This window comes from Schistocerca gregaria, chromosome 7 (genome assembly GCF_023897955.1).
Source record: "Schistocerca gregaria isolate iqSchGreg1 chromosome 7, iqSchGreg1.2, whole genome shotgun sequence".
In the NCBI taxonomy this organism is placed as follows: Eukaryota; Metazoa; Arthropoda; class Insecta; order Orthoptera; family Acrididae; genus Schistocerca; species Schistocerca gregaria.
In genome coordinates, this window is record NC_064926.1 from 273,149,248 (window position 1) to 273,172,415 (window position 23,168).

Below are 23,168 nucleotides of genomic sequence, written 5' to 3' on the forward strand. Positions count from 1 at the left end.
AAAGGGAGATCCTGTACTGATAGTGGGTGGACCAGGGAACAGACTGGATAGGGACAGGGGTTAGAACATAGGGTTTAGGACCTTCATGTGAGAATTTTACAAAGGAGGATCCTGTAATGATAGTAGTTGGGGCAGGGAAGAGACTGGATAAGGGCGGGGGCATGACATAGGTGTCAGGAGTAAGATAAAATTTCCTTGCCTGGTAACACCAATGTGAGTATGGCTGGGCTATTCTAGCAGGATAATCAGCATCATCTTGGCAGTGCTGTTCAGTGACTTGGTGCGGAGCTAGATATGGCACTGATAGCTACTGAGGGGTGTACATTACATTGGTAGCATTGGGGCCTATCGGGAGGTTGGTCTATACTTGACATAGTTTGCACCTCAATAGGACTGAGACAGGGGGATTGCTGGCATTTACCCAGATAGTCCTGAATTATTTGTTTTTCCAAAATTGATTTATATCTTATCTACATTCATTCACAAGGTTGTAAGGAAGAAAGTAAAAACAATTTTGAGTATTTATTTTTATTTTAGTATTTTAGTATTTTTATTTTAGTATTTCCAAAAATGGGCGTCCTTCCAGAAGGACGTCAGGACAATAAGGAAACATGTTTATAAAGTGTGTGACATTGCACAATTAACTTGTTTTGGTTTTTATACTTTCAAATAAACATAAATAAATTTGAATTATGGGCTAAAACAGCTAATAAATACAAAAAACAAAGAAAATAACCTATACACATATTTTATGCACTAGTATGATAAGACAAAAAGCAACAAACACGAAGTGGTTCGTCACATTTTACACACATAGTAGTAGTTTTTTTGTGGTAACTTTGACACTTCAGCTGCTTCTTCTTTTTTGTTATCTTGTCCGTTGGTAATTCAACAACATAATGCTCTCTTCCATCAAATCTAGAATCTAGTTTTGCCCTCTTACTAGGACATCCTCTGCTGGTAGTGACTCTTTTGTTACTTTCAAGAATTGCAGTCACAATTCGACGACGAAATGTCAGATTATCTGTGGATTATTCGTAGTGCTTGTAAAGATCCCAGGCATTTTGCTCTGCAATGTCTATAAAATGTGCAATGATCGGGAAATACCACTTTTTCCCTCTTGTAGAGCATCTATATAGGGATTCATTTTGGTCAGTTCGATCTATGCCTCCCATATGAGTATTGTAGGAGTGTAATAGGTTGAAGCATGCTAATCCTTTTCTTTTGTTCCCTGGAAAATCTTGCTACAGAGCATAGTGGTTGCACTCTGTCAAAGTTGGTGGCTACAGTAACAACATTGTTGTCATTCCAACGTAGAATGGAAATCCCGGATGCTGAGTCAGAACAAATTTCATATGATCCTCTATTTTCTTTTATAATTTTATCTACAAATGAGAGAGTACAATTCTTAACTCTGTTTCCTCTTATTGTTCCTGTTGCTTCCAAGCCCCTCTCTTTTAGGTCATGTAGCGCAGTAGCACTGAGCTGACTTGCTGGTAATTTATCTACACTTGGATTTTCTTCAGCACCCGAATCTTCATCTGTTACGTCATCAGTAGAATTTAGAGGAGGGTGTAATGTTACATTCTCACCAGTATTAGGTATTTCCTCATCTTTTGAGTCTAACATGTCCAAAAGTTCCATAAGTGTACATCGTTTTCTGTGAATACAAAATGACAACATATTACCCTGACGTCCTTCTGGAAGGACGGTTGAAAACATTATTGAATTACAACTGACAAAAACTTTCAATCGTAATATGAGCCCATAAATAATATAGGTTAATTCTTTAAGATATCATATGACAAGTTTCAGAATTATTGATGCAATATGAAAGAAAATATACATACCCATCGATGACAAGATCAGCCAGTTCATCCATGGTAAAATCGGCCCTATTTTCAAGACACAGTTACTCACTCACTATGAATGACAGCGTCAAACTGACTGTCATAGTACGCAACTGACTCTGCCTGCTTCATATAACAATGCCTCACAGTCCGTTGCAACAATGCATTACTTGCAAAAATAAATAATTTCAGCAGTGAGTTACGTCGTCCTTCCAGAAGGACGTCAGGATTATCTGGGTTATTAGTAAGATCGCAACTGGTGGGCATGAAACCACACATGGTCAAACATCTGCTGTCAAGAGTAAAAAGGAGTAGGCTATTTTTACAATAAACCCTGACAACAGGCCCTCCTCCCTTCTAAGAATCTCAACCAAGTTAGAAGTTAACCTCATGTGCCCAGAAGATGGTTTGTTCCACATCATAGTGTGCAAACATCACAGAAATTTGCATGGAATTATCTATTATTTGTTAAAATGTGCCATTCATTAAAAATAATGTGTGCCAGGTTGAAGCTGAAGTACAATAATTGAACAGTGCAGTGATACGCATTACAAAGCACTGGTGGAGAGAGAACAAATTGCAGCATATAGTGTTATCATTATATGAATGTGCTAGTTCGTACTGTAGAGCTACATTAAAGGGGATGGAGGGATGTGTACTCACATCACATATTTTAAAGCTAGGAATGATCCTATCACAGTTAGTGTTGATAAACATTTTAATTGGTAGCCACTGAACTAACAAAGCCAGACACCCATAAGAAGTTCATTATTCTGAGTGTGTGCCATGTGACTAGTGGTAATGCGAACGTTTTCTTTTACAAATTAAGCAAAGTCCTGGAAAGAGTCTCGGCCCCCCAAAACTAACATAATAATGTACGGAGATGCGAATATTAAAACACGTGTTCAGGGTGAAATTAGTAATAATTTTCTACACATTTTGAGCACTTTTGGCATGACACAAATGATAAACACTGCTACTAGAGTATTAAAAATTTCAGCATCAGTCTTAGACCATGTACTTAGTTACTGACAGGCAATTGTAAAATACTTATCAGAGACTTTGGACTTTCTGATCATTTCTATCAGATAATAAGGCTAAAAATGGGTGTGGTATAGCCCACAAGACTGCAAACCTATTAAAGGATCTCCTTGGGATGTAAGATACATACTTTTTCTAAAGCATTGGGAAATGAAACTGGGGTGAAGTTTACATGGAAAACAATGTAAATGGTAAATTCACTAGATTGTGCATAGTGTTAAAATTAATTTTTGAGGAGAAATTTCCAAAATAAGCTGCTCCTACAGGCACAACAAAGAAAAATAAGTGGATAAATATGGGTATTAGAAAGTCCTCCCAGATATTTAAATGTCCTGTTCCTTAAAAAAGTACTGCTCCAATTTACAATACCTAGATTTCTATCATAGGTATAAAGAAACATATAGGAGGTTACTGCCTGCCGCAAGAAGGTCAAAATTCAATGCCAAAATAAAATTTAAGGCAGAAAATAAAAGCAAAATAGTGTGGAATGTCATAAGATATAAGAAGAAGTAGGCATCAGTTTAATAATATACAAATCAACAATTTGGGTAGAATAATTGGAAATCCTTGGGAATTGGCAATTTTTGTGAATGACTATTTCTCTAGTATTGCAAAGAAATTGGAGCAAAATCTTCCAAAAACACAGCAGTACCCACAATGACCTGCATAGCAAGTGCAATAAAGTTGTTTCCCACAGCACAATTTGAAGTCAGTAAAACAATGCAAAACTTAAAAAACAAGAAGTCAGCAGGCATAGTTGAGATTCCAGTATCTGTTCTGAATGGGTGTGTTCAAACCCCATTGACAAACACAATAAATTAGTTCTTTAAGGTTCAGATAATTTTCAAGGGCTCCTAAACCATGCCCAAGTTGTGTCCTTACTATTTATTTATTCTTTGCCAATGGACTCGAGCTGATGATTTTAAGCTGAGAGTATCAAGATGTATCATATAATTTTACATATACAGTAAATGTACAGTAAAAAAAAAAAAAAAAAAAAAAAAAAACAGGATTAAATTTTATAGGAACATATGTGGCTGTTAACATATATTCTATTACAATATAAGACCTAATATTTAATTTGATATTTAATACTCACTCACACTGCATATACGCTTCTCTGTACAATACACTTTAACCAGTTTTTAAATACATTTGATTCCTTTATCACCTTAATTGATTTTGGTACCTGGTTGTAAAATCTTTTGCCTGTTTCATCGGAAACACTCATTATCAGTTTGAGATTGTACTGTCTTAGTAACAATTTTCCTTTCCTGTTGTTGCATAGTGATTACATGTGGCCCCATTGTTGCAGAATAACATGCACCCACATGATGCCAAGGTTGTACAACAAAGGTACAGAAGTTAAGCTTGGAAGCCCTCAGACAACCTTCATACAGTCTCAAACTTTCCCCATGCAATTTCCATATTTCTGAATACCTGAAGAAAGACATCTATGGCCATTGAATTTGTTTGGACAAATAGGTGCTCACGTGGATTCAATCATGATTCTGTAGTTAGCAGTTATGTCAATTACTTTTGAAATAATAGACAGTTTACTCCCTTTTTTCCATCTGTCTCATTTTTGTTTGACTGCCCCTCGTAATAATGATTAAGAAGGGTTATGGTATGATGGGTAACAATAAGTTAATGTAAGTTCATTGGATAGAGGAATAATGGTATACAGTACTCAGAAGCCAATAGTCAGAGCTATTTAACATAAAAAGTGTTTTTCAATATTCAGATGTGAAACAATTACTAACAAAGAGATAGAGGGGCTGGCCAGTACTTACCTCAGATCAGTACAGCCGATAGAAACACAAAAAACAACCGAAAATTTAAGTTCCTAGCTTTCGGAATAAATGTTCCTTCATCAGGGAGGAGAGAGGGGAAAGAAAGGGAAGAAGGGAAAGTGGATTTAGTTGCTCACAACCCAGATTATGAAGCAACAGGGAAAGGAAAACAGGGAAGGTAGCAAGGATGGAGGCATGGTTGTCAGAGGGAAGCCAAAGGTATTCTACTGCAGGTACTGTGTCAGCTTCAAACCAAAGAGGATGCATACAGAAGTAAAGAGGTGTATAGTATAAAGATGTAGGATGGAAAGATGCATGAATGGCTAAAGAGGAAAGGGAAAGAGGAGAAGACTGAAAAGTAAATGGGAGTGAGGTTGTTTAACGTAGGTTCAGTCCAGGGGGATGGCGGGATGAAAGGATGTGCTGGAGTGCAAGTTCCCATCTCCGCAGTTCAGAGGGACTGGTGTTGGGTGGGAGAAGCCAAATGGCACATACAGTGTAGCAGGTTCCTAGGTCCCTAGAATTATGCTGGAGGGCATGCTCTGCTACTGGGTATTGGACATCTCCTAGGCGGACAGTTCGTCTGTGTCCGTTCATGCGCTCAGCCAGTTTAGTTGTTGTCATACCAATGTAAAAGGCTGTGCAGTGCAGGCATGTCAGCTGATAAATGACATGTGTAGTCTCACACGTGGCCCTGCCTTGAATTGTGTATGTTTTCCTAGTAGCGGGGCTGGAGTAGGTGGTTGTGGGGGGATGCATGGGGCAGGTTTTGCAGCAGGGTCGGTTACAGGGGTAGGAACCGCTGGGTAGAGAAGGTAGTCTGGGAATATTGCAGGGTTTAACAAGGATGTTACGGAGGTTAGGGGGACGACGAAAGGCAACTCTGGGTGGTGTGGGGAGAATTTTGTCAAGGGATGATCTCATTTCAGGGGTTGACTTGAGAAAGTCATATCCCTGGCGGAGTAATTTATTGATGTATTCGAGGCCAGGATAATATTGGGTGACAAGGGGGATGCTTCTGTGTGGTCTGAGGGTAGGAATATTGTTGTTGGACGGGGAGGAATGTATTGCTCGGGAGATCCGTTTGTGGACAAGGTCTGCAGGATAGTTGCGGGAGAGGAAAGCACTGGTCAGGTTATTGGTGTAATTGTTGAGGGATTCGTCACTGGCAAATCCCTCAACAATTACACCAATAACCTGACCAGTGCTTTCCTCTCCAGCAACTATCCTGCAGACCTTGTCCACAAACAGATCTCCCGAGCAATACATTCCTCCCCGTCCAACAACAATATTCGTCACTGGCGAATCCCTCAACAATTACACCAATAACCTGACCAGTGCTTTCCTCTCCCGCAACTATCCTGCAGACCTTGTCCACAAACGGATCTCCCGAGCAATACATTCCTCCCCGTCCAACAACAATATTCCTACCCTCAGACCACACAGAAGCATCCCCCTTGTCACCCAATATTATCCTGGCCTCGAATACATCAATAAATTACTCCGCCATGGATATGACTTTCTCAAGTCAACCCCTGAAATGAGATCATCCCTTGACAAAATTCTCCCCACACCACCCAGAGTTGCCTTTCGTCGTCCCCCTAACCTCCGTAACATCCTTGTTAAACCCTGCAATATTCCCAGACTACCTTCTCTACCCAGCGGTTCCTACCCCTGTAACCGACCCCGCTGCAAAACCTGCCCCATGCATCCCCCCACAACCACCTACTCCAGCCCCGCTACTAGGAAAACATACACAATTCAAGGCAGGGCCACGTGTGAGACTACACATGTCATTTATCAGCTGACATGCCTGCACTGCACAGCCTTTTACATTAGTATGACAACAACTAAACTGGCTGAGCGCATGAACGGACACAGACGAACTGTCCGCCCAGGAGATGTCCAATACCCAGTAGCAGAGCATGCCCTCCAGCATAATTCTAGGGACCTAGGAACCTGCTACACTGTATGTGCCATTTGGCTTCTCCCACCCAACACCAGTCCCTCTGAACTGCGGAGATGGGAACTTGCACTCCAGCACATACTTTCATCCCGCCATCCCCCTGGACTGAACCTACGTTAAACAACCTCACTCCCATTTACTTTTCAGTCTTCTCCTCTTTCCCTTTCCTCTTTAGCCATTCATGCATCTTTCCATCCTAAATCTTTATACTATACACCTCTTTACTTCTGTATGCATCCTCTTTGGTTTGAAGCTGGCACAGTACCTGCAGTAGAATATCTTTGGCTTCCCTCTGACAACCATGCCTCCATCCTTGCTACCTTCCCTGTTTTCCTTTCCCTGTTGCTTCATAACCTGGGTTGTGAGTAACTAAGTCCACTTTCCCTTCTTCCCTTTCTTTCCCCTCTCTCCTCCCTGATGAAGGAACATTTATTCCGAAAGCTAGGAACTTAAATTTTCGGTTGTTTTTTGTGTTTCTATCGGCTGTACTGATCTGAGGTAAGTACTGGCCAGCCCCTCTATCTTTTTGTTAGTAATTGTTTCAATATTCAGAGTCAGTCAACAGAAATAAATAGTAGATTAAAGATAACTGCAATGAATGGTAATGAAATGAAGTGTTTTATACATACAAAAGAAAAAAGAAAAATGAATAAATACTATGTAGAATAAATTTAGATGTCTATATATTTGTGCCGTGATTAAAAAGAGAACTAAACATTATGTACCAACAAAACAAAACAAGGCGGTATTAAGGGGAACCATAAATTTGATTTAGGGTGAAAAAGTGTGAATGCATATATGATCACATCATCATTATAAACAATTAGAAACTGTGACTATGGTATTAAATTAGTTAGTTACTTTCACATTCAACAGAAATTCTTCTATGGAATAGGAGTTGTCAAGGTGAAACTGTTCCAATTTGTTTTCAAATCTACCTTAGCTGTCCATCATCAGACATTTTATAATATTGGATATGTGACAGAATTTTGGTGGTAGCTCTGTGCACCTATTTTTGTGCTAACGAGACCCTTAATCTGCTATAATGCATGACATTTTTTCTTATGCTGCTGTAATTGTACACACCACTGTTCCATTTGACCTGCAGTGGATTATATACAAAAAACTTCATGAGAGAATAAATGTACCAAGAAGCAGTAATAAAAATGCCTAACTCCTTAAACAGATGTCTATAAAATGATCGTAAGTGAGCACCACATACTACTCTTACACCACATTTTCGAGCAATGAAGACTTTCTTTCTTAAAGTTAAGTTCCCCCAGCAATATGACATTACAGCAAGAAAAAAATACAAAATAAGTCATATTACTGCTTTGTCTCTCCTCAAGGTTCCAAGTGCAAATGTGACTGAACTAACTTGTTTTAGGAGTTCCTAAATGTGTTTTTTCCAGTTTAAATTCTGATTAACATTTTTTGAAACTTCCACCCTAGTTGCTATTTCCTCACCATGTGTTACACTTACCATTGGTATCATACCTCTAGACATGGAAAACTGAATATTTTGGGTCTTTCTGAAATTACGGGTGAGACCATTCCCAGAAAACCACTCAATAATACTTTTACGGCACTGCGGAGAGACTTTCTGAAACCCTCCTTTACCTATGTTAATTCTTCATCAACGATTACAAGTTTTGAACTGATAATCAACAAAAACCTAGTGACATAGTCTCCAGAGTTAGGCAGAGATGTTATGCATGACATTACAAATAACTACTAAACGATTCATCAAAGATAATAATCAGTTTTTGAAATTATAATGTAAGCAAATAGACAAAAAATCTGTTCACAAAGTGGTGACCAGAGAACACAAATATAAAAGATATTAAAGTTTTCATGCTTTCAAAGTCATTGGCGTCTTCTTCTGGCAGAAATGTTGAAGGATAAGGAACAGCTGTGAAGGAAAAAGACTGTGAGGTTTAGGAAAAGGAGTAAAGTTTGGAAAAGTCACCTAAAACCCTGGGTCAGGGAGACTTACTGGATGGGGTGAAAAAGAAAGGCTGATTAAAACACAAAGGAATGGCTGCTGGATCAAAAATGGTGTCTGTTCTTTCAGACAAGTCTGAAAGGACAGACACCACACACATACAAGAAATCAACAATCAGTTTTTCCTTCTCACCCCATCTGGTAAGTCTCCTCTGACCCGGGGTTCTAAGTGAATTTTCCAAACTCTATGCCTTTTCCTAAACCTCACCAGTCCTTTTCCTTCACCCCTCTTTCTTCCCCTTCAACCTTTCTGCCAGAAGAAGCCACTGGCTCCCAAAGCTTACAAACTTGAATACCTTTTATATGTGTGTTGCCTTTGGTGAGTAGATCTTTTATCTATCCACTTACATTGTACTAAAGGATTCAATTATATGTACGAATGAATATTTAATTCTTACATTTATATAATTGTTGTGACTTCATTTGTTCAAGCAGGAGAACACATGGTGTTAATATCATTCTAGTTGAGTTATGTGTAACCTGACATCTACCTAACAGATAAATGACAATCACAGTCTTTTAAGTAACATAGCAATTTAGTAATTAAGAATATGAAACTGAATGGAGATTTGTTATCTGTTTTTGCACATAAAAAATGTATGGAGGACCACTGTGCTTTTTCTAGACAGGGCAATGATCACAATAACTCCATGAGATGAAGTACCTGCATGTGCTTATGGGTATGTTACCTGCAACATTGTTCCACATTAAACTGATATAGTATAAATGCCCACAATGTAACAATACTGTGCGAGTGCCATGCTAAACAGAAGAAGAATATGGATATTGCTCATTCACTCATTCATTCAGTCATTCATTCACATAACAAGCTGCCAAACTGATGTATACAGTTTTTGGAGATATTCCCTATTTTGTGAAGTTTCGATTAGAAGACATTATTGTATTGAATAGAACAATAATTGGAGACTGTTACAGAAGAAGCATTTCAGTTCCAGCCTACTCAAGACTGCAACAGTGACTTAGTCGAAGGATCTGTACCATCATCAGATGCAGAAAATTAAAGCTATTAGAAGTCCAGAAACTCAAATCTGAGAAGATATACAAATACACACACTATCTGGTTAAAAGCATCTGCACACCAATCAGTGGACATTAATATAGGTTTCTCCACCATTCACCATCAAGATGGTGTGAACTCTGCTTGGGACACTTTCAATGTGCTACCTGAGTGTCAGTGGAGAAATGGCAGCCCTTTTTTCCTAAGAGCTGAAACCAGAGAAGACAGTGATGTCACATGCTGGGAAAAAGTCGACATTCTAATTCATTGAAAGGTGTTGCATTGGGTACAGGTCAGAACTCTGGACAGGTAAGTCCATTTCCGGAATTTTATTTTCCACTGACCATTGTCTCACTGATTATGACACAATGGTCTGTTATGACGATAAAAACAATCAACATCCACAAACTGTTTCTCTACTGTACACAGTACAAAATGCCATAAAATATGTTCATATGATTCCACATTTATTGTTTTCTTAAGTTCAATAATGGGGCAACACCCTGACAATGAAAAATACCTTCACACTGTAACATATACTTCTCCATATCTCACTGACGTCACTACATATGTCAGCAGGAACTGTTCTTCCATCAGTTGGCCACAGGGAACAGCATGCTTCATCACTCTAAATCACTTATTACCAGTCAGTGACGTCACTGCTTACACCACTTCTTTTGTTGCTTAGCACTGACTACAGAAGTATGAGGAGCTTCTCAACTACTGCATCCATTCTTTTTAACTCTCTACACACTGTCATTGTGCTAGATGCACTGCTGGTAGCACTTGGAATTCACGAGTGATTCCTTCTGCTTGTTTTACAAAATGTTTTTACAACCAAACTGATACGAGTCAGTACAAGCCTGGTCTTGATTTAGTTGTGGCTGTGCTTTCTTGTTTCCACTTCACAATCACATCATCAACAGTCAACTTGGGCAGCCTTAGAAGGGCTGAAAGTCCCTGGTGGATTTGTTGCTCAGGTGACATCCAATGACTAGTCCACATTCAAAGTCACTAAGCTTTCCTGACCAACCCATGCATCTGTGACCAATTTTCTGCTGACTACAAAATACTCCCCGCCTCCTTTTATACTCCTGCGCCTGCCATTCATTTCTAGCTGTCAGCTTCACATTTATCAGAGACGATAATAGATAGTGAAGTATTAATTTTGGAACTGAGTAGTCTGTTCTGTGGATAAATACTTTAATAATGTGACAAATAACGGAAGGAGTAAAAGTAACAATTAAACATGGAGTTGAGGCACTGTGTAGGCAAAGTGCACATAAATAAGGCTGAATACACTACTGACCTTTTGGTCAGTGTCCTTCTTTGGGCCCAAGAGCTACAGGAAACACACACACACACAACTATATTTGAATGGTAATTTGTTATGTTTATTAATAACTGCATAAGGACAAATGGAACACAGCTGTCACCAAAGTGGTGATGTAACATACAGAATTAGTTTCTGATAGCTCTTTTAATGAATATCTTCAATGTCTCCTCAGCCTTGGAGGTACAGCACTCCCTTGTGATGGTATGTTTGGAACACAAAGAATGACTGAATGAATTTTAGCAAATAATCAAATAAAAAAAGAGTATATATATATGCATCTATGAGGGTGATCCCAAAAGTAGCATCTCCTATTTTTTAACAAGTACAGAACTCTGTTTGTGTGGCAGTTGGTAACACTGTTATGAAGAGTGCTTCATGGGCTGTGTGCACGTCACGCTGAGGTGCTCATTCTTGGCTTGGCAGTCATTGAGAATGGAGCCACCATTGGATGTTACTGCCAAGTGCAAATTATGCACAGTTATTTGGTTTTTTAATGCAAAGGGCACTGCGCCGATTGAAATCCATCACCAATTGACGAAAGTGTATGGTGAGTCTTGCATAGATGTCAAAAATGTTCGTAAGTGGTGTAGAGAGCTTGCAGCTGGTAGGACCGAAATTCATGACGAACAAAGGAGTGGGAGACCGTCATTTTCTGAGGAGACAGTGTTGAACATTGAGCAAAGCATGCGTGAAAATCAGCAGATCACCCTGGATGATCTCTGCACATTGGTTTCTGAAGTTTCCCGAAGCACAGCTCACAGAATTTTAACGCAAACATTGAACTACCAGAAGGTGTGTGCAAGATGGGTGCCACACATGCTGACTGAGGACCAATGTTGAGCAAGGGCATACACATTCTCTATGACAATGCTCGCCCATACACCGCTCTGCAAACTGCTGCTCTCCTGCAACAGTTTCAGTGGAACATAATCACCCACACACCCTATAATCCTGACTTGGTGCCCAGTGACTATCACCTGTTCCCTAGGTTAAAAGAACATTCGCCCGGAAAGGGATTCAGCCCCAATGACGAGGTGAAAGAAGAGGTTCATAACTTTCTGAACAGCATGGTGGCGAGCCGGTATGACATGGGCATACAAAAACTGCCACAGCGTCTACAAAAATGCATCGACAGAAATTGTGATTACATCAAAAAATAGCTAAATGTTTTCAAGCTGTAAACTGATGTAAACCGTTGTAGCAATAAACAGGTCTATGTATTTATAAAAAAATAGGAGACCTTACTTTTGGAATTACCCTCATACATCATTATGCAAAAGTATTTTGGATAGTTATTGTGAGTTGCTGGTTCACTGGATAACGTGATATTTAGTTATTAACCTATATGAATGACATACATAAATTAACATACTGATGACCAAGCCTCAGCATGTCTTGGACCACAACACTGTCCAAAAGACCACAACTGTACGTAGATTTGACTAGAATTTCTCTGACATATGAGCTGTCTATCACTCGGAAACTGGACCCATTTCATATGAGAACAATGTAAATATGTCTCCCTACCTGTTCCTTGACAGGTGCTGCATTCTGTTGTTAATTTCTAGACTTTTTTCAAGAGAAAAAGTAATTAACATAACAGTCACTGCCATGATTGACTAAGCCAATGTTTGATTGCATTGTCATTAGTTTCCTGTATTCATTAGGTTTCACTGCTTTTTGCAATTCTGCTAAACTGCTCATTGTAATTCTACTAAAAATATGTCAAGTTTGTTGAATGAGCAAGAAATTTTCAGTGATCAATCCAGATTGCAAAAAAAATATATATCTGAGTGGAAATTGTGTTGAAGAAGATTCATATTCAGATAAACTGTAGCCTGCTACAATTTTTTGTCATCAATATTGTTGCTACAGATACTGATGCTGTTTAGACTAGTGTTTAAGTTCGTAGCTTTCTCTCTCTCTCTCTCTCTCTCTCTCTCTCTCTCTCTCTCTCTCTCTCTCTCACACTCACTCACACCCTTTTTTTCCATTTGCAATGGGTTTATTTATCAAATGGCATATTTTATTTGTAGTTCACTTTTGCTGTTTGAGTTTACATATTGTCATTTTGAGATCATGAGAGAAACTGTGAACACTAGAAAATGACGTGCCAAGTGGACAAATTGGAACATTTCCGATGTATTCTTGTGCTTGCGTTTAACAGACGGATGACAGCAGCACAAGCAGTCAAAAATATTTGTGCCATGTATGGGGGTAAAGCCATTGGGCAGAGCACAATAAGAAAATGGTTTTCCCATTTTAAAGAGGACCATTTTGATGTTAGTGACTCTCCATGTTCAGGAAGATCTTTGGGGTTTGATAAAGATTGTTTAAATGCATAATCCACATTAGTGTACTCGATAAGTGACAAATGTGATGAACTGTGATCATTCTATCACTGTGTTACATACTCAAGCAAGGAGGAAGGTTCAAAAATTGGGTGTATAAGCACCACATGCTCTGAGCCAAAACTCACGAAAATCAGCAAGTGACCATACATGCATCCCTCCTTGCTTGTCATCAAATGGCTATTGAACATCACCAATCATTCCTACCCTGTATCATCACGGGTACTGGGAAATTGTTCCTTCATGCTAACGTAAAGAAAAGAAAGGAATGGTTGAGCCCAAACAAAGCAGCAACTTCCCATACAAACACAGGCATGTATCCACAAAAGATAATGTTATGGCTTGATAAGTTTTTCACCTCAAAACCACTTGATTTCTATAGTTGCAGAATCATAAAGTTTCCTCAGCATTGGCACACTTTCGTAAATAGTGAAGGAGAATATATTATTAATGACTAAAGTATGTTATGTGTATTTTTTGTGTTTATTAACCTTTTGGGATATGCTAAAAACTTATGCATCAACCCAATGCAATTAAGTTCTGTTTTATTTGTCTTATTCTTGTCATTTTTACAGATGAATCTTATGACAAAATAGTTCCCAAAATGGATATCCAAGATTTATTTGGAGAAGATGAAACAATTGACTGTCAAAACAAGCACCAAAAAAAAAAAATAGTACTGCTCTGATCGCAACATACTTTCTGCATGCCAAAATACTTTACACTTCTCCATACAAAAGTGCCAAATTATTTTTTTAAAAAAAGAAAGGGAATAGTTATAATTTCTGTCAGCATTATTTTAAAAGTTGTAATGTATCAAAGAACTAAAGTAAATATGAAAAATAAACATTGAACCTTGGTCTCTTTTGAAGTGTGCTATCCTTTAAGATACACTCCTGGAAATTGAAATAAGAACACCGTGAATTCATTGTCCCAGGAAGGGGAAACTTTATTGACACATTCCTGGAGTCAGATACATCACATGATCACACTGACAGAACCACAGGCACATAGGCACAGGCAACAGAGCATGCACAATGTCGGCACTAGTACAGTGTACATCCACCTTTCGCAGCAATGCAGCTGCTATTCTCCCATGGAGACGATTGTAGAGATGCTGGATGTAGTCCTGTGGAACGGCTTGCCATGCCATTTCCACCTGGCACCTCAGTTGGACCAGCGTTCGTGCTGGACGTGCAGACCGCGTGAGACGACGCTTCATCCAGTCCCAAACATGCTCAATGGAGGACAGGTCCGGAGATCTTGCTGGCCAGGGTAGTTGACTTACACCTTCTAGAGCACGTTGGGTGGCACGGGATACATGCGAACGTGCATTGTCCTGTTGGAACAGCAAGTTCCCTTGCCGGTCTAGGAATGGTAGAACGATGTGTTCGATGACGGTTTGGATGTACCGTGCACTATTCAGTGTCCCCTCGACGATCACCAGAGGTGTACGGCCAGTGTAGGAGATCGCTCCCCACACCATGATGCCGGATCTTGGCCCTGTGTGCCTCTGTTGTATGCAGTCCTGATTGTGGCGCTCACCTGCACGGCGCCAAACACGCATACGACCATCATTGGCACCAAGGCAGAAGCGACTCTCATCGCTGAAGACGACACGTCTCCATTCGTCCCTCCATTCACGCCTGTCGCGACACCACTGGAGGCGGGCTGCACGATGTTGGGGCGTGAGCGGATGATGGCCTAACGGTGAGCGGGACCGTAGACCAGCTTCATGGAGACGGTTGCGAATGGTCCTAGCCGATACCCCAGGAACAACAGTGTCCCTAATTTGCTGGGAAATGGCGGTGCGGTCCCCTACGGCACTCCGTAGGATCCTATGGTCTTGGCATGCATCCGTGCGTCGCTGGGGTCTGGTCCCAGGTCGACGGGCACGTGCACCTTCCGCCAACCACTGGCGACAACATCGATGTACTGTGGAGACCTCACGCCCCACGTGTTGAGCAATTTGGCGGTACGTCCACCCGGCCTCCCGCATGCCCACTATACGCCCTCGCTCAAAGTCCGTCAACTGCACATACGGTTCACGTCCACGCTGTCGCGGCATGCTACCAGTGTTAAAGACTGCGATGGAGCTCCGTATGCCGCGGCAAACTGGCTGACACTGACAGCGGAGGTGCACAAATGCTGCGCAGCTAGCGCCGTTCGACGGCCAACACCGCGGTTCCTGGTGCGTCCGCTGTGCCGTGCGTGTGATCATTGCTTGTACAGCCCTCTCGCAGTGTCCGGAGCAAGTATGGTGGGTCTGACACACCGGTGTCAATGTGTTCTTTTTTCCATTACCAGGAGTGTATATCAAATGCATAGGTGCCATTAGGGTTGCCAGATTTTTAATTTAAAAAAAGTGCAGTGATGGCTCACTACTTGCTTATAACAATATTTTCAAAACTAAAATACAGATATATACCACATGAAAATATGTAGTCTTTCCATATGCTTATTAGAGTGCACGAAATATTTATAGAGCAGAAGTACGTACTGCATAAAAAGTACCAATGTATCATGTTCAAGGCTAATCAAGCATATTCAGACTGATTCTAATTTATTTCACTGAACTTCCAGCACTTTTTAATAACTGAATATCACTCTTTTGCAGAAGAGTCTTTGATGGATCTTCTTTGGCATCAAACATTTTTAATTTGAAACTAATTTTCTAGGGAAGACTAACTGATCAAGAACACACTCCAATTCATGCTTGAATCAGACTGGAGACACTAGAGAAAGGAAGATAAATTACTATTGTTGGTTGTTGCTTCAGCTTGGAGACTCAATCATTGTGAACATTAATAAAATTCAACATAACTAAAGAAACTACGACAATGCCACGTTTTGAGCAGATTAATATTTATTCAATGAAATATAATTTGTAACAGATTTGAATCCAAAAATGGTGAATTATTTACTCCAAATAAAATGTAAATAAATAATTTTTTTATTTACATAAAAAAATGGAAGAACCTCTTAATAACAGATTGCCTGGTAACCTCACATGCCTGTAACATGCTAAGTAATGGTGTAAAACTGAAATTCTTCTTTGTGACTGGACCTCAAAGTGGTAATAAGAAACCATTCTCTTACAATAACAGTAAATCTTATTTATATATATACATGTCTCTAAAGGCTTTTGTAACTCAGTAACTAAGAACATCAGCAAAATATTGTTACAGATGGATGCAGTATGATAATGATATTATAAAAGATTAGACTTACTTTTCACATTTATACTAATGACGTAACTATGTGTTTCATCACATTGACCATCTGCCCCATATAGACAGCATGCATAATTTCCATTGTCAGTTAAAGATACACTGTGAATAACAAAGCCTTCCTTATTGACAGTGATTCGTTCGTCATCTTCAGGGAGAACCTTAAGCAGAGAACAAACACTTTGAACATAGAAATAATGACTGTATTATCTGTCATTATTTTATTGATATGAGTTATAAACACTGGAAGACATTATACATCCAACAAAATGACAAGATGGTTGTAGTACAGTAATTTCAATTATGTAGTGAATTTCTTGTTGTACTGTGAGTTTTCCTGTTTTGAGATGAGTTATGAGTCAATTCTAAATCCATCACAGGTGCTATCTTCATCTGATCAACTTAAAGAACCTTTAGCAGTATGTAAAGGTTAGACAACAACTCACCACAAAAAGACTGTCATACATTTAAGCTTTCAGCAAAATGACCTTACTCTGAAGTAGAAAACACACATGCATTCACACAACTACAACACACACACACATGACTACTGTCTCTGGCCACCATGGCTGGACTGTGGACAGCAACAGCACCTCATGGGAGCTGCAATCAAATGCCGATGTTGATAGGAAGGGTCCAGATGGCACAGGCTGTGAAGCAGTTATTGAAGTGAAGCATGTGGTATTGGGCAGCATGCTCAACAACTGGGTGGCCCAGCTGTCTCTTGGCCACAGTTCATCAGTGACCATTCATGTCGACAGACAGCTTATTAGTTGTCATGCCCTTGTAAAAAGCAGCACAGTGGTTGCAGCTTGGTTTGTGGATAATGTGACTGCTTTCACAGACAACCTTGCCTCTGATGGAACAGAAGGTGCCCGTAACTGGAGTGGAGATGTAGTGGTGGGGGGATGTACAGGGCTGGCCTTGCATCTAGATGTATTTCATGGATGTGAGCCATGAGGTAAAGAGCTGTGAGCAGGGGTGGTGAAGAGACTGACAGGGATATTGTATAGTGGTGAGAGAGAGTGGAGATGTGTGTGTGTGTGTGTGTGTGTGTGTGTGTGTGTGTGTGTGTGTGTGTGTGTGTGTGTGCGTGCGTTTGCACCTGTTTTGCTTGTGGGAATGTGCATGTACTCCTTACTTTGGAGGAGGGAGACCTCTTGGTCAATAGCTTAAACATATAACAGTTTTCTCACTTGTCAGTGACTCAGTGTCTCCTCTACATGAATAGCAATCTACCCTTTTCATAATACTGGAGCTATTCCATCCTCAACTTTCCACTGTTCAAAAAATCTTTAAGCTTTTCTTACTTTCTTAATCAGTACTAGTTTTGTAGATGCTTGGTATGAAGCACAAAGCACACATACAGTGCCAGCACTATATGTGGAATAGATGGAAGGGGGGACATGTTCCCACCACACTGCTCCTCTCCTTACAAGAGTTTATTAGAGGGGTGCAACGAGCTTTCAGACCTCCCCACACCCTTTTATGTTAGCATTCAAGATAGTATGACAAACTGCTGATTACTGATGATTAGCTATTGGGTCTCCAGCAGAGTGGCAGAACTAAGCCATGAAAAGTTTTTGATGAGCATCATATTCATAATTCTCTACCAGATGATGACACTTGTCAAAACGTCATGGAATCTCACCACTGCTACCTAGAGACCTGAGAGCTTTTCAGCAGTATATACACCAACAAGTCTAGTTTCTTTAATATTATAATCTGCAAATTTCTGTGTAATTCTATATAACTCTATAGCAGAAGACACACTAAATGTAGATATACTCACCTCCGCAGCCTCTTCTAATTTAATAAGGTGCAATTTGACATCTGGAGATGTAGGTCTGCAGGGTACTATGACAGTTCCTGATGGTTCAACGGTCACAAATATTCTTTTAGTTGCCATAGCAATTGGCTGCTGTTCATCTGGTAGAGCATAATAACAAAATTTTAGAGAACAATAAACCACACTGCCTCTGAACAATCTGAGCAAAAGTGTTCCATAAGACTACAAAGATCAAATAGTTAACAACATGCAACTATTACTTATTTTAGTCACAGGAATTAGTTACTGATAAAATTTTGTTGATAAATGATTTGTATGAAGGTCATCCTGGAAACAAACAATGTTTCACTAGACAAAATGCAAAATACAATATTTATTGGAGAAAACTATTCTGTTACATACAAAAAGCTTCCTTCACTACTCTATATAATCACCTACTAAATTTAAACATTTGCTGTATCTGGTCTGGTCACAAGATTCAGAATTCCTGTGTTATATTCTTCCACTGACAATTGATTAAACCAGGTGATCGCTGAATTCAAACAAAAGACCAGTCATACATTTCTGTTGTGCAGATCACAACTCTTTCTATTTAAAGAATCAAATGGCTTGTACGACAAGTGTGTTCATAATGCTGTGAGTGGAGGTCGCAAGAAATTGGCCTTGTGCAGTTGGTGTGTGGTCAAAATTATTTAAAATCCCTATGACAGTGCCTTAAGGAATGTTATTTGATTTCTGAAAACTCAAAATGTGAAACTGCCAGAAATTTGCCAGCAACTCAAAGCAGTCAGTGGTAATAATTTAATGAATAGAGCTCGAAAATCTGCATATTTGCATTTAACTTCATATAAATATATTAAAAACAAAGATTCCAAGACTTACCAAGCGGGAAAGCGCCGGCAGACAGGCACATGAACAAACACACAAACACACACACAGAATTACTAGCTTTCGCAACCGATGGTTGCTTCTTCAGGAAGGAGAGGGAAAGACGAAAGGATGTGGGTTTTAAGGGAGAGGGTAAGGAGTCATTCCAATCCCGGGAGCGGAAAGACTTCCCTTAGGGGAAAAAAAGGACAGGTGTACACTCGCACACACACACACACACACACACACACACACATATCCATCCGCACATACACAGACACAAGCAGACATCCTGCTTGTGTCTGTGTATGTGCGGATGGATATGTGTGTGTGTGTGTGTGTGTGTGTGTGTGTGTGTGTGTGTGTGTGTGTGTGTGCGAGTGTACACCTGTCCTTTTATATACAGCGCTATGTTGTACCACAGGGTGGGCAACACTGCCTTTGGCCACAGTTTGGGGGTAACCATTCATCCTGGTAGACAGCTGGTTGGTTGCTATACTAGTATAAAAAGCTGTGCAATGATTGCAGCAGAGCTGGTAAATGACACGGCTGCTTCAGGTAAATTACATGGCTGCTTTAACGGATAGCAGGTCCTCTAATGGGGTACAATAAGCTTTGACAGGACTGAAATAGGAAGTGCTGGACAGGTGGACTGGGTAGGTCTTGCAATTAGTCTTCCACATGGATAAGATCCCCGTGGCATGGGGCTGGGCTGGGCTTGGCAGTAGCATAGGGATGGGCTAGGATGTTGTGGAGGTTGGGTAGGTGATACAATGCCACTTTAGGAGGGGTAGGGAAGATCATGCGTAAGATATCCATCATTTCAGGGCATGAAGATAGATAATCACAGCCCTGACTATGAATGTGGTTCAGTTGTTCCAGTCCAGGGTGGTAACGAGTAATGAAGCGGGCACTCCTTTGCTGCTGGTTCTTGGGAGTGGTGGGAGGATTGAGGGTGTGTGAGTATATGGCACAGGAAATCTGTTTGTGTTGTAGGCCTAGTGGCAGTACCTGTCTGTGAAGACCTTTGTGAGACTTTCAGCATACAGGGCGAGGGAATTCCTGTCACTGCAGGTATGCCGTACCTTGGTGGCCGGGCTGTATGGCAGGGAGTTTTTGGTGTGGAAAGGGTGATAGCTGTCAAAATGCAGGCACTGGTGGTGAGTGGTGGCAGCAGTGCGGATGAAACCATCAGAGAGGAGGTCAACATTCAGGAGGGTGGTATGTGGGGTTGAGGAAGGCCAGATGAAGCAGATGGGAGAAGAGGAGTTGAGGTTGTAAAGGAATGACAATAGAGTGTCTTGGCCCTGAGTCCAGATAATGCAGATATCATCAAAGAACATGAACCAGACCAGGAATTTGGGGTTTTTGGCATGTTCAGAAAGTTTCCTCTAGGTGACCCATAAACAGGTTCGCATAGGAGGTCACCATGCAGGTGCTCACGGCTCTACTACAGACTTGTTTGCATACCTTCCTTTCAAAGGAGAAGTAGGTCTGAGTAGGAATTAGTCAGTTCATTTGGATATGAACAGAACTGGGAGAGTGGGGATCCAGGAGGTAAATGGGTGGGGATGATGGAGAAATGGTGCAGGAAGTGGTTGGTATCTTTGACATGGGAAGCTAGATTTTGAGCAGTTGGTTTGAGGTGTTAGTCAATGAGGCACAACACCCAATTACAATGGGGCATCCAACACCCAGCTACAATGGGGCATCCAGGATTCTGTGGTTTGTGGATTCTGGGGAGCATGTAGAAGGTGTGCCTGCAGGGTGTCATGGGGGTGTGGAGGGAAATGGATTCAGAGGACAGGTTCTGGGAAGGGTCCAAGGCTTAGGCAAGGATTGGAGGCTATGTTGGACTTCTGGGATACTCTGGAAGAGTTTATAGGTGGATGAGCCAGACAACTGGCAAAGGCCTTCCACCAGGTAATCCCTGTAATTCATAGTGATCCTATTTAAACCTTTGTCTGCAGGTAGAAAGATTAGATGAAGATCTGTTTTGGGCTGTGTACAGCGGCCCTTCCTTCTGCTGAAAGGTTAGTGTTCTTACAAAAAGACTTGGGGAAGGGGAAGGTGGGAGGGGGAGAGGATCAAAGTTAGATGGTTGTATGAACTGGGAGAGACAAGGTTCAATGTTGGTAATAGGTAGACTTTGATTGAAGGGGTTGGTGATGAGTGATGAAGAAGTGTTTCCATTGCAAAGAGCAGAAAAAAAGAGCAGGTCTTTTACAAGCCCAGCATCATTAAATTTGGGTGTAAGGCTGAAGGTGAGGCCTCTGGAAAGGCCTGAAACCTCTGTGGAGCTGAGAACTTTGGTGGGAAGGTTAACAACAGTGTTCTGGGAGTGTTTCCGATCTGGATTTGGTGGAGCATTACTAAGAAATTTTTGGGTAATGTGGCAAGTTGAAAATATCAGCTATGTAGAATCTGGGTGCTGTGAGGAGCTGAAGGGGAGGAATACAGTGGGTAGGATAGAGCTTCGATATTGCTGCCCAGAGGTGACAGCAGGATGTCAGCTTGTTGGATAACTTATTGAGGTGGTGTCTGGGTGCTCTTCCAGGTGCTGGAGAGCAAGGGATTCAATCTCAGATAAGTGATGTGTGTTGTAGGGATTACACAGTAGCAGTATCCTGTACAGGGAGAATAGGTAGTTCTGGGTTGCCCGAAAAAGAGTGGAATTCAAAGAAATGAAATTTTCTGGGGAGTCCATTGGGCAAGATTCCATGGATTAGGCAGCATTTAAGGAACTGGATGTGGGGACTGGGTTTTAGCAAGTGAAAAGGATACTTCTCTGAACTGGTGCAGAAACATGGAGCAGGGTCCATAGAGGAAATGGGAAATGATGCAGAAAAGGGGCAAATGAAGGCGTTAGGTACTTGTGAAGGCAGCTGGACAATAGAAAACACACGCAAAAATACATACAGACAAGCAAAAACAGACACAAATAAGTAAACATACACACCAATGTGTGAAAATACTTGAAATATGTGCAAAAAGTAGATAAGAAAAGTAGAAAAAGGACAGAACGGATGAGGTACAGGGATATTTGCATGTTAGAATAAGGCTGGAGAGGGAGGGGGGCAGGGATTGTTAGATCAAAGTTCACAAGTTTGTGCGGCACAGACAGGTGTGAAAAATAATATCCCAAAATATGGCAGAATGATGAACAGCATGAAATGAATAGGAATAAGAATTATTGGCAGGAAGAATTTGGTGCATGAGAAGCTGCACCAACAATCTGCATGGTCACGCATCTGTGTGTTGCACACAGATGAGACTGTTGACGCAGAGTGGCTCAGATGTCAAACCACATGCAGATCAGAAGACAATGAAGGAAAAGAAAAGGCAAGAAGGAAGAGGAAGAATGGAGAATGTGTAGAGGAAGGTTTTAGAGATAGTAACAAAGGAAAATATCACAGGGTTGTGCGATGGAAGACAATCCCCTACACAAAATCAAAAAATGGAAAGTCCAGATTGGATTATCAACAATTACCAAAAGGACGATAGCTACTGACTGAGAGTTGCAGACAGGCACAGCAAAAAGACAATTATCCACTAGCTTTCACCCAAAGACTTCTCCAGAAAAGAAAGGAAGGCACACCCACATTCACACAATAAGGCACACCTCATGTACATTTAATTGGTATCTCAGGCCATTCTATCCAGATGAACCAGTGCAGCAATCGAGAGTGGAGCAGAGAAGAGGGAGGGATAGCAAAGTACAGGCAAGAGGAGAGAAGAGTGCTGTCTGGCAAAGCATCCAGGGACTACGGCAGAGGGCAGTAGAACAAGGCTGTCAGGGAAAATTTTGGCAGGCTATGGGGGATTGGGATGGAGGGTGGTGCGGGGAATGGAAAACGACAGGACCAGAGAGGGGAAAAGATTTGTAGATGCATTGGCAGAGAGTGAGCATAATGAGAGTTGG

General features: G+C 40.8%; 1 protein-coding gene across 4 annotated transcripts in view; it reads right to left on the reverse strand.

Annotated features, from left to right (window-relative positions):
* LOC126281978 (mast/stem cell growth factor receptor kita-like) overlaps positions 1 to 23,168 on the reverse strand; it is a 309,972-nt gene that overhangs the window by 209,708 nt on the left and 77,096 nt on the right. For all 4 annotated transcript variants that reach the window (XM_049981360.1, XM_049981357.1, XM_049981359.1 and 1 more), the window contains exons 4-5: positions 18,383 to 18,519; positions 16,592 to 16,751 (exon numbers count right to left, since the gene is read on the reverse strand). In XM_049981360.1, coding sequence (XP_049837317.1) covers positions 16,592 to 16,751; positions 18,383 to 18,519 — 297 coding nt within the window. The remainder of the gene's footprint in view (positions 1 to 16,591; positions 16,752 to 18,382; positions 18,520 to 23,168) is intronic.